The sequence below is a fragment of the Pyrgilauda ruficollis genome, unplaced genomic scaffold, assembly GCF_017590135.1.
Source record: "Pyrgilauda ruficollis isolate IOZ18807 unplaced genomic scaffold, ASM1759013v1 scaffold122, whole genome shotgun sequence".
Lineage (NCBI taxonomy): Eukaryota > Metazoa > Chordata > Aves > Passeriformes > Passeridae > Pyrgilauda > Pyrgilauda ruficollis.
This window is the reverse complement of record NW_024510544.1, coordinates 973,517-984,588: the sequence shown is the minus strand read 5'-3', so window position 1 is coordinate 984,588 and position 11,072 is coordinate 973,517. Positions and strand designations below refer to the sequence as shown.

The window sequence follows — 11,072 nt, the reverse complement described above, 5'->3', positions numbered from 1 at the left end:
GCAGCGCTGCCGGGAGGAAGGGCCGTGCCCGGCGGTACCCCCGGCCCGGCCCGGGGGAGGCACCGGCCGCCGAGCGGCCGCGGGGGCTCCGGGAGGCGCTGACGTCAGGCGGCCCCTTAAATAGCGACGCAGCCGCCGCTGCCCCGGCACTTCCCGCGGAGGCAGCGCGGAGCCGCCGCCGCCCGATGGCGGGGATGGCCGCGGCGGGGCGGCGGGCGCAGGGGGGCCGGGGCTCCGGGCCGGGGCCCGCCGTGCCCGGCGGCGCGGCCCCATGGAGCCATGGCGCGTAGGGCGCCGAGCGGGCGGGCCCCGGCCGTGGCTCCGGCTCCGTCCCGGCGGCTGGCAGGGAGGGTCCTCGTCCTCTTCACGCTGTCGCTGTCCTGCTCGTACCTGTGCTACAGCCTCCTGTGCTGCTGCGGCGGCCCCGCCGCGCCCCGCGCCCGCTGCCCGCCCGCCCGCGCCGCCGCCGCCAAGAAACTTCTGCAGCAGTCGCGGCCGTGCGGGAGGCCGCCCCCCGCCCCGCCGGCCGGCAGCGCCCCCGGCCCGGCCCGCCCGGGCACCAAGCGCCTGCCGCGGGCCATCGTGGTGGGCGTCAAGAAGGGCGGCACCCGCGCCGTGCTGGAGTTCATCCGTGTGCACCCCGAGGTGCGCGCTCTGGGCACCGAGCCCCACTTCTTCGACAGGAACTACCACCGCGGGCTGGAGTGGTACAGGTGAGGGCGGGGGGCTGCGGCACCGGCCCCCGCCCGCCCCGGGCACCCCTTGTCCCCGGCCGTCCCCGGTCCCGGAGCGTCCCCGTCCCTCCGCGCCGCGGGCGCTCCCCGCTCCGCTGCCCGCCTGCGCCCCCTCCTCTCCCGGCGCCCTCGCTGTCGGTGCGGACCCGGGCCCGCGTTCCTCGGTCAGTCCATGGAGCCGGCGGGGCGGGAGCGGTCCCGGCGGGCGGCGGAGGCTGTCGCCCGGCCGCGCTCCGGGAGTTTTCCTTAATCTCCTCTTGCTGTAGCCGAGCGGGTCGCGGCTCGGTCCTGCCCGTCCGCCGGGGCTCTCGGCTGTAGCCCCCCCGAGCCCCGGCCCTGCCGGTGGGCACCCAGGAGCCGGGACGATGCCAGGGCGTCCCTTCCATCCCGTCTGAGGAAACATTTGCCGGGGTGAACGGTTCTCCCAAACGCGTGGGTACCTGACGGGACGCGCTGTCCTCCCGCAGCCCTGCTCGGTGCGCCCGGCACGCTTCTGCTGCCGCCTCTGATCGCTGGCTCCCGAGAGGGACAGTCCTTGTCCTCTGCCATCCCACCTCACCGAACTCGAGTGACTGTGGATCTATATGGAATCTCTAATCATTTGCAGAGGCCAGCAAGTGTGTCTCCAGCAGGAGGTGGTGGGATTTTAATTTCCGTAAGGGCTTTTGTGAGGTGCTGTGGGCGCTCTGAGAGGCAGCAGGTGCTGCTGTGAAGCAGGTCACAGCGCCATGGGCTCGCAGTGCTGCCAGCAGCCCCCTGCTCCCCGTGGTTCCCACCCAGCTTGCCGGCAGTGCTTGCTGTGCTCTTGGGGAGTGCTGGCGTGTTCGGGCAGGGCCGTGGGGCTCCTGCTGGGCTTCTGCTCCCTCGGGAAGCACACGGGGGCTTGGCCTGGCCCTGACTGCCTGTAGCTCCCAGCAGGGCAAAGGACTCTGTCGTTGCCAGCGTGTCAGGTCATCGTGGTGGGCAGGGGAGGCCTGTGGGCCCACCAAGCTCTCCTGCCCTCCATCTGCGCGGCATTTTCCTGGCAGAGATGTCCCCAGGTCCAAAGCAGGTCAGTGCTCAGTGGCAGGCAGGTGGGAGTCAGTGTGACATCGTGCTCACTCCCAGCTCTGTCGGGTCCTGGTAGCTGGGCTCGTGCTTTGAGAGGCAGCGCAGGCACTGTGTGGAGAGACCTGCGCTGCTGCCCTGTGTTCAGATCCCTTGGTGCCACTACTGGGGCAGGTGACAGGAGAGCCGAGACAGGCACAGGTGAAGCTCATTGAAGCTCTTTCCCTCTCTTGAGGGTGTCCTGCAGCATACGCTGTTCCTCCTACTCTTCAGAGAGTAGCTACAGCAGTACCCTTCATCTGCTCTTGCCTCCTGGCGGGTCTGTGCCATTCCCACACCCTCCCCCAGCATCAGGCACTGTCTCCCGTCCTGCATCCCCTGAAAGCCTGCAGCTGTGAGCAGCCCTGCAGCACAGGCATGTGAGGACAGTGCATGTGAGGAAAGACACCCAGAGAGGCAGGATTGGTGATGGAGCAGAATATGGGTCCTGGCTGGGCCCCTTGCTCAGAGGGGAGCTGCATGGGCTCAGCAGCACCTAGCTGGGAAGCAACCCTCCCAAATCCTGAGCTGGGATCCTTCCCTGCATCCCTGTGTCTGTGACTGATCTGGGCTGTGCGTCCCCTGTGTGCTCAGCATGGGAAATGTGGAGCTGGGAGCCTCGTGGGCAGTGCAGGACTGCACCTGTGGCACTACTCCCTCACGAGGTTTGGGACACAGAGCCTGCCCTGAAGGAAGGGACAGCCCCTGCCTGGGGCACATTGGAGCACCAGGAGTGGTGCTGCCCCGGGAGGCAGGAGCTGTGCCCTCTCCCCTCACGCTGGCAGAGGGGCTGCAGCAGTGTGCAGCTGAGCCCCCTGTGCTGGTGTTCAGCCTGGGATTCTCCATGTGAAGGGACTTGTCTGTGACCAGGAGGGATGCAGCCTGTGGCAGTGGCAGGGTGGCTTTGGAGTGAGCTGGGAGCAGCAGTGGGAACGTGGCCAGGTGAGCAGCACCCTGCCCCAGGCCCAGCTCTGTCTGGATCAATAGAGAGATCATGCCGGAGCAGCGGGGCCTCCAAATTAGTTCAGCTAAAACAATTAAATGACACTTCCTTGGTTTTATTACCTTATTTTTTTTAAACTGACAAATGTGCCAAAACCTAAGCACAGAGGCTGCTAAAGTATAAAATGTGGAATTGATTTTCCTGCTTGCAACTGGAGCAATTAATGTGGAGCAGGTCTAACCCACAGTGGGATGAGCTCCTGTCGCTCTGCCAAGAGCCTGGGAGCAGGAGAGCAGAGTGCTGCCAGTGGCCATGGCCCGGGAAGGACAGAGCAGGGGCTGGGGGAGCAGCTGTGGGGGATTGCAGGGGGCTGCCTGCCAGGAGCCCGGAGTGGGGGGCTGCGCCTGGCCTGGCTGGGGAGAGCAGGTGCTGCTTGTGGAGGTGCTGTCTGCAGGCTGCCCCGGGCACTGACCCCTTGGGAAGGCAAAGGTAGAGGCATTCCCTGATGTCAGGAGAGACTTTGCCTGCGGGAGCCCCTGGCTGCCGAGTGCCAAGTCAGCGATGTCTTTCGTGCCCCAGTGGGGACCCAAGTGGAGAGACCAAGCTGGTGTTTGGTGCAGTTGCAAGTAGTGTGAGAACTGAGCCCCTTTGATGCTCCAGAAACGTTGGTTATCATTTTCTCACGTTTTCCCCTGCCCTGGCATTTGCCTGACGCAGAGATGGCAGAGCTGGCGGGAGGGGACACCTCCTCGTCTGCCTGTCCTTGCCTCTCCAAATGTCACGCTTGTTCCCAGCTGCTCTCGTGGTGCCTCCAGCCTCAGCTGCTGCCGTGGCCCGGAGCAGCCCCAGCTCCCCCCGGGCAGGGGGAACGCTGGGCAGAGCCAGACCCGGGCTCCCCCGGTGTGGGACCACTGCCCACTCACTGACTCCAGACCCTGAGCCCCCGTGCTGCTTCCAGCTCCCATCAGGCTCTAATCCACCTCATTAGCTACAGATACACTACAGGAAAGATATTTTTAGCAAGGTCTGTTTTAAGACAACTGAAACCAAACAGCAGCTACTGGGGAATATCGATTCATTACCAATCCTGCACTAAATGTTCAATATTGAGCTTTTTCCTGCTGCAAGTAGTGTGGACCAATAACCTTCAATATTTTCCAGAACACAGGGAAGACGGTGTGATTTAAATTGCCGTTAACTTTGAGCAGTGCCTCTAATTGCAGCATCTCAGGGTGCAGTTTTCCTCCTTAGGATTCCTGGGTGATCCTGTCAGATGCTCCAGGGTTGTTCTCACTGAGAGGGGCTTTTCCTTGTGGCTGCAGCTGCAGGCTGAGCCTGGCTCCCACCCATCCTGCTGGCTGCCACAGCTGAGCCCGGCGGCGGTGCTGGCACGGGGCAGAGCCCGTCTGCTTCTGCACGGACCTGCCTGCCTGAATGCCCTGTGCCCAGGGTGGCACTTGGGCCGAGCTCGGCTTCCCTGGGCTGCTGCCGCAGGTCCCTGGCGTGCCAGCCCTGCCGAGCTCTGTCCCCATCCTGCCTTGCCCCTGGTTCTGGGGCTGCGGCTGGAGCCCCGTGCAGCCCTGCCAGCAGCACACGGCTTGTCCCCGTGCCCCTGGGCCTGTGGCAGGGCAAGCAAGGAGCCGGCAGACGCTAATTGCTCCCGGCCATCGCTAATTGCTCCCGGCTAATGGCCGGGCTGGCACACGCACAAATGGGAGCCCATTAGGCTTTGCCCGGCTGCACGTTTGTGGGCTTTACTGGCAGTGCATTTGGGTAAAGTTAATTAGTGAGAAGAGAGGAAGGCAGCAGCTTCAAGGATGCTTTGAAATTTCCTTGACTTCAGGAGAGTGCCCTGGCTCTGGGGAACGGGCCTGGCGCCCGTGGCAGAGGCTGCTGCATGCGCTGTGCCCGGGCAGCATCCTGGGCACTGCCAGGCCCGTGCTGCCCCTGGACAGCACTGCTGCTCTGCTGCCCCTGGACAGCACTGCTGCTGTCCTGCCCATGGTCAGTGCTCCTGCTCTCCTGCCCGTGGTCAGCACTGCTGCTGTCCTGCCCATGGTCAGCACTCAGTGCTGCTGCTGTCCTGCCCGTGGTCAGCCCTCAGCACTCCTGCTGTCCTGCCCATGGTCAGCACTCCTGCTGTCCTGCCAGGTGCTGCTGGGACCCTCACTCGGGCCAGGAGAGCTTCCCTGTCAGAGGAGCTGGGAGACGCTGGAGAAGAGCTCACGTGGGGTGCTTCAGCATTAAAGATGTGTGTCCTAGCTCTGTTCCTTCACCTCGCCTGCAGTGCTGCAGTTTGTTCTCACTTTGCTTTGGAAGCACCAAATTCAGCTGGTGCCCCGGCACACCGCGGGCTTGGCTGCCCTGGGAGGCTGGCAGGGAAGGAGAGCAGGTCCCTGTGAGCCTGGGTGTCCTTGGTGGGGCCAGCTGTGCCCACGGTGTGTGCCTGGGGATGAGCACACAGGGAGCAAGGGCCAGAGCTGGCTCACAGGGCCTCGGAGTGACAGGGAGCCCCCAGGACCCCTGACTGCTGGGGTTCCTGCTGGCTTCTGCTGTCCATTTGCTCTCACTGGCACAGGGGGGTCGCCAGGTGCCCACCGTGGCTCTGGCATGGGGCACTAGCTCGGGAATTCTGCGGCAGCTGGGGCACAGGCAGGGGTTTTAAAAATGAGTATTCGGTTTTGAAGTTTCACCTGTGGAAGGAGTTGCCTTGGAAATGGGAAAGGGGGAGACTCCAGCCAGTGTCCATGAGCAGAGAGCAGTCCCCAGCAGGGCTGGGAGCCGGGCTCTGTGCAAGCTGTGCAGGAAACCCTCGTCTCCTGCTCCTTGCCAGCTCCCCTGCCCTCAGAACTGACCTTGGCCTTTGCCAGACCCTCCATCAGTGCTGAGCGATTACCAGGGAAGGGGAGGGTCACACACAGGTGTGTGTCTGTGAAGGGCAATGGCAGTGTGCCCTTTGGAAAAGAATCTCTTGACTTAAAGGACACTGCAAATCTCTGGAGCATTTAAATGATTAAAAATGAATCAGCAACAAAGTTAATTACTGTGTTCGCTCTGCTTTTATGCATGGAAATGTCCCTCATTAGCTGTCTGCAAGCACTGGTGTAAATTCTTTGAACATAAACATTTATTAGAGGGAGCTGCTCCGTCATTAAATCCCGGCTGCTGTAGCGTGGGGTGGTGGCAGCGGGGCCATGGGCCCGGCCAGCTGCTGCCAGGGCACAGACCCTTGCCTGGTGCTTGTATCTGGGGCCGTGGTGCTGTCTGCAGCCTGGGGGTGCAGCCGGTCTGTCCTGCTGGCCATGGCACTGCCCTGCTCTGGGCCAGCTGCTCCCGGCCATGCAGCGTGGCAGCAAGGGGCTGCAGGGCTGCTGGGGCTCCCCTCTGTCCCCTCAGCCCCTCGCAGTCCTTGGCAGGGTGGTGCAGCCTCAGCCAGGGCACTGCTGTGTCCCCCGTGACCCCTGTGACATCTCTCAGCCAGAGCTTTTTATTTCTGTCACACCTCGGGTTCTCACACGTTTAACCAGTTTTGTTTAAACTTCCCGAAGCTACCAGTTTTTCTGGAGCTTTCATCCACCCCTGCCACCCGCTGTCCTGCTGGGCAGAGGTGCCAGGCAAGAGCTGAGGGTGCTGTCAGCTGTGTGTGCACCCATGGCACGGCGTGGCACGGCATGGCACGGCATGGCACAGTCCTGCCGGGAGCAGTGCCCGCTCCTGTGCTTCCCGTGCTCACCTCCCAGCACGTCAGGCTGCAGCTGGAGACGCGCTCCCAGCCCACCCTTCTGTGCTGCTGGCATCAGCCGGGAGAGGGGAGGCGCAGAGCCTGGCCACAGGCGCTGGCACTGGGCACTTTCTGCCAAATTAAACAGTTTGTTCTCGTGCCGCTGGGCAGACGGAGCCCGGGATCGCACAGCCAGCCTCTGCACACAGCAGGGACTGACCCAGAGCTGCTCCGGGCAGGGCTGGGAAGGGATGATCAGTGGGCACTGCCCTCCCCACTCTTATCTGCAATATCTCAATTGTTTGATGAGATTTCGTACAAATTCCTCCCTGGGAGAGTGTTTCACGCATGTTCGACATCAAAGCGGCGCAGCCAGTGAGGGAGCGCATGTTTCTTTAATGTGGGAGTGTTGTAGGGGCCGCAGGGTGCCCAAAGGCAGATTATAACAAAATTAATAATTCAGGCTCGGGAAGGTGCTGGTGAGGAGTTAACCCCTTCAGGGCCAGTCGCTGCCTTCATGCTGCACAGCCAGCTCAGGCTCTGCGTTGCTGCTGCCCAGCGCCTCTGGGCTGCACCGTGGGCAGCCTCTAAATCTGGGCTGAAGGGAGTGTTAGTGCCCATTTCAAGTGCAATAAAGGGCTTTGAGAACTGGGCAGCTCCAGTGAAAGCAATGTCTAATTCAGGAGGAATTAATGCTGTCCCTGCAGCCAGAGCAATGTGCCGCGTGCCCCAGCCACCCCTGGCCCGTGTCACTCTGACATCTCTGTCCCCATGGAGCAGCAGGAGCAGCTCCTGGCTGAGCCCTGCCACGCAGCCTGGCACCAAGAACCTTCACACCTACCCTGGGCCTTAAAGCTGTGTGACATGCTATTTGTATGCAAATGACCCTGCGAATGCACAAGTCCAAAAATATTATTTTAAAGTCTGGTGTAATTAAGTTTGCCATGCATTTCCCTGCTCCTGCAGCCCTGGGGATCCTGCTGTTAGCGGGAAAATGAATGCCTGGATGACATCTCTCCCCCTTGCATGGCTTCACTGCTGATTTATTTATCTGCCCGTGCTGTGTTTTGTTGTCTCAGCAGTCTCTGTTGCTCATGAGCAGCAAACACTGGGAGTCCATTTAAAAAAAACAACTCTTGTCTCATTTCAGTAATTTACTATGCAGAGGTTTTGTGTTTTTCATAATGCATTAGAACCTGTAATTTTGTATTTTGAATGCATGGACCTAATAACTCACGTAATGAAAATCTAACAGGCTTGAGGATGAGCCATTAATGAAACAGCAGTTTTATGATCCTCCACAATATATTGTAATAGTGAATCACTTACAGAGCTGTCCTGTGCTGATTTATGATGAAACTTGTTTGTGATGTGGAGATAGAACCATGTGCCTGTGCTTGCTGGCAGTCATTAACCAATGGGAATCGTAGTCGGGATTTATGGGGTTTGAAGCAGAGCAGTGGGAAAGGCCAATTAAGCACCATCCATGCTCAGGTACCTCAGTACCAGCCCTGCTAATTTATGCTGACTAATTAGTTTGTGTCCTCTCAAATTAGGAAGCTGGTCACAGGCGCAGGAGGGGGCGTGGGATGGTGCCTAGGCAGGTGCCAGCACTCCCCACCGTGCCCTGGGTCTTCCTTCTCTGTCCTCCGGTCACACAGGCGCTGTGGCTGCTGTTGTGCCTCCTCCCAGCTGGGTCTTTCACCAGCCCAAAGCTGCTGGCCACGGGCTGTGTTTTTGGGATGCTGGAGGTGCCAGGTCCAGGTCACTGCGCTGGCCCAGCCCAGGAAGCCCTCGTGGCCCTGGCAGCTGTCCAGGTTTGTGGCGCGGATAACCCAGGGCTCTCCAGAGGGACAGCTGCAGACAGGGATGCAGAGAGGGACGGTGTGTTTGCTTTCCCTGGCTCCTGCTGGCCTGAAAGTCTCCGGGGCACCCCGGGCTCCAGGGCGGGTGCAGTGACAGCGGTGCCAGTCCAGGTGCCCGTGCAGGGCCGAGCATGCCCTGCGGGGCCCAGCCGGGCACACGCTGCCTGGGCATCTGCGCTGGGCACACAGGGAGCTCCACGGGCTGAGCTGGGGCTGTGCCTGCTCACACTGCAGCAGCTGCTGCTGCCACGCAGTGCTGGTGCCACTGCTGGGCCCTGGTGCAGCAGAAGGGTGCTGGCCCATCCTGCCCACCACAACCCCTGTGCACTCCAGCCAGGAATTCCCTACCTGCTGCCTGCCTGCCCCAGCCAGGGGACCCCCAGTGCCATGAATCTGACTGCAGTGGATTGCATAGTTTACTCTAGCAATACAAGACCAATTTATAAATCTTTCCGTCCCATTAGTTTTTATTTGATTTGGATGCTCAGATGTCAAAGCAAATGATTTAATTAGTGCTAAGCTGGGCTGCGGGGATGCTGCATTTCCCCCAGGCTGGTGCTCCTTGCCTGGCCTGCAGCCCAGCTCCCAGAGCCAGGTGGGTGTACCCAGGAGCCCATGTGGAGCTCTGGGGCCTGGCCAGGGCCTGGTGGGGTGGGTGATACCCTCGTGGGCACAAGCCCCCCATCCCTGGGCAGCCCCTTTTCCCAGCTCCCACCGGCAGAGTGGCACAGCCTCCTGTCCATGGCTCCCCAAGGCTGCTCGTGGTGGTGGTGTGGCACAGCCATCCCTTCCTGCATCCTGGCACTGGGCACACCCTGCTGTGTGTGGGGGGCTGCCAGTGCCTCTGTCCTCTGCCCAGCCTGTCCCCTGGGAGTGGGATGGACCTGGAAGCCATCCATGGCCAAGGTTCTCTACAGTGCTGCTGGAGATCCCTATCTGTGCCTGCGTGGTGCCATGGGAGGGGACATGTCACCATCCCTGTGGCCTGTCACCACCTCCTGGCCCCTTCCTTACCATCACTTCTGCTTCCCTGGCAGGAGCCTGATGCCACGAACCCTTGACAGCCAGATCACAGTGGAGAAGACCCCCAGCTACTTTGTCACCAAGGAGGCCCCGCGGCGGATCTTCAACATGTCCCGGGACACCAAGCTGATCGTGGTGGTGCGCAACCCCGTCACCCGCGCCATCTCGGACTACACGCAGACGCTCTCCAAGAAGCCAGACATCCCCACCTTCGAGGGGCTGACCTTCCGCAACCGCAGCCTGGGGCTGGTGGACACCTCCTGGAACGCCATCCGCATCGGCATGTACGCCGTGCACCTGGAGAGCTGGCTGCAGTACTTCCCCCTGTCCCAGATCCACTTCGTCAGCGGCGAGAAGCTGATCACGGACCCGGCCGGGGAGATGGGCAAAGTCCAGGACTTCCTGGGCATCAAACGGGTTATCACAGACAAGCACTTCTACTTCAACAAGACAAAAGGCTTTCCGTGCCTGAAGAAGTCGGAGAGCAGCGGCTTGCCTCGCTGCCTGGGCAAGTCCAAGGGCAGGACTCACGTGCAGATAGACCCCGAGGTGATCGAGCAGCTTCGGGACTTTTATAGACCTTATAATATCAAATTCTATGAAACAGTCGGGCAGGACTTCAGGTGGGAGTAAATGTCTGGGAGCAGGGCTGCAGTGACAGGAGCTGCAGTCTTCTCTGAGGAGGGCCCAAGGGGCTGGAGCCAGGACCCCCTCGGCCCCTCCTGCCCAGAATTGCGAGCAGAGGCAGGCAAGGGCTTCCCCTGTCCCTTAGGAGTCTCCAGTGCTCCGGAGAACCAAGATAAGGCAGACAGAGTCCTGCTGCAGCCACCAAGCCAAGGGATGGGGGCCCGGCAGCACTGCCTGTCCCGGGGGCTCAGCAGCCACGTGGCTTCCTCTGCAGGTCCTGTTTGCTCGTAGCACCACATGGTCCCCAGGGCCACGGGCATGGCCCGTCCTGCAGCCTCTTCAGGCTGCTCCAAAGCACATCCCTCTGTGTCCCAAAGCAGATGGGTGCTCCTGGGCAGTGGCAGTGGGACTGTCCCTGCCAGGCCCTGTCCTGGGCCGGCAGAGCTTCACTTTGCCTTTGTCACTTGCGCGCCATGTGTACCCCTGAGGACAGTGAGATGTATCTGCTTGACAAAGAATCTATGGGAAATGTTGTACTGATATTTTGTCCTGTGAATAAAGCACAGAATCCTGCTGTTACGGGTACTTTAGTGGCACTAGTTTCCTTGTTCAGCTTGTGATCCCTTCGTGTAAATAAAGTGTCTTCCACCAGTCCGTATGCATGGGCTGTTCTTAGGACAGGGCTGGGCAGAGCTGGGGGGCAGAGCTGGGGGGCACGGGGAGCCCCCACGCCCACAGGCAGGCGAGGGAACGGGCAGGGGCTCGGGCAGGACAGGGCTCAGCCCCACACGACCGAGGGCACCTGTGGCACAGCCCTGCCCGGGGCTGCCAGGCTCATCCCCTGGCACAGGGCTGGGGCTGGCCCAGAATGAGGCACAGTGGCCGTGCAGGGATAAAACACACCACGGACCAGTGTGCAGGGCCTTACTGCAAGGGATTAGTAACCAGTGAGCTCTGATAGGAGAAAATTGGAGTTAATTACTGGGCACCTAAGAGAGCCCCATCTGCATCTCTGCCAATGCCAGCTGCAGGAGAAGGCACAGCAGTGAGGGCACCCAGAGGCAGTTATGGGC

General features: G+C 61.2%; 1 protein-coding gene across 1 annotated transcript; it reads left to right on the top strand.

Annotated features, from left to right (window-relative positions):
• The first annotated feature begins 236 nt into the window (after positions 1 to 236).
• On the top strand, positions 237 to 10,628 carry HS3ST2 (heparan sulfate-glucosamine 3-sulfotransferase 2). The gene is made up of 2 exons (XM_041490321.1): positions 237 to 713; positions 9,387 to 10,628. The coding sequence occupies exons 1-2, from the start codon at positions 280 to 282 to the stop codon at positions 10,003 to 10,005; spliced, it is 1,053 nt and encodes a 350-aa protein (XP_041346255.1). The 5' UTR covers positions 237 to 279; the 3' UTR covers positions 10,006 to 10,628.
• The last annotated feature ends 444 nt before the right edge of the window (positions 10,629 to 11,072 follow it).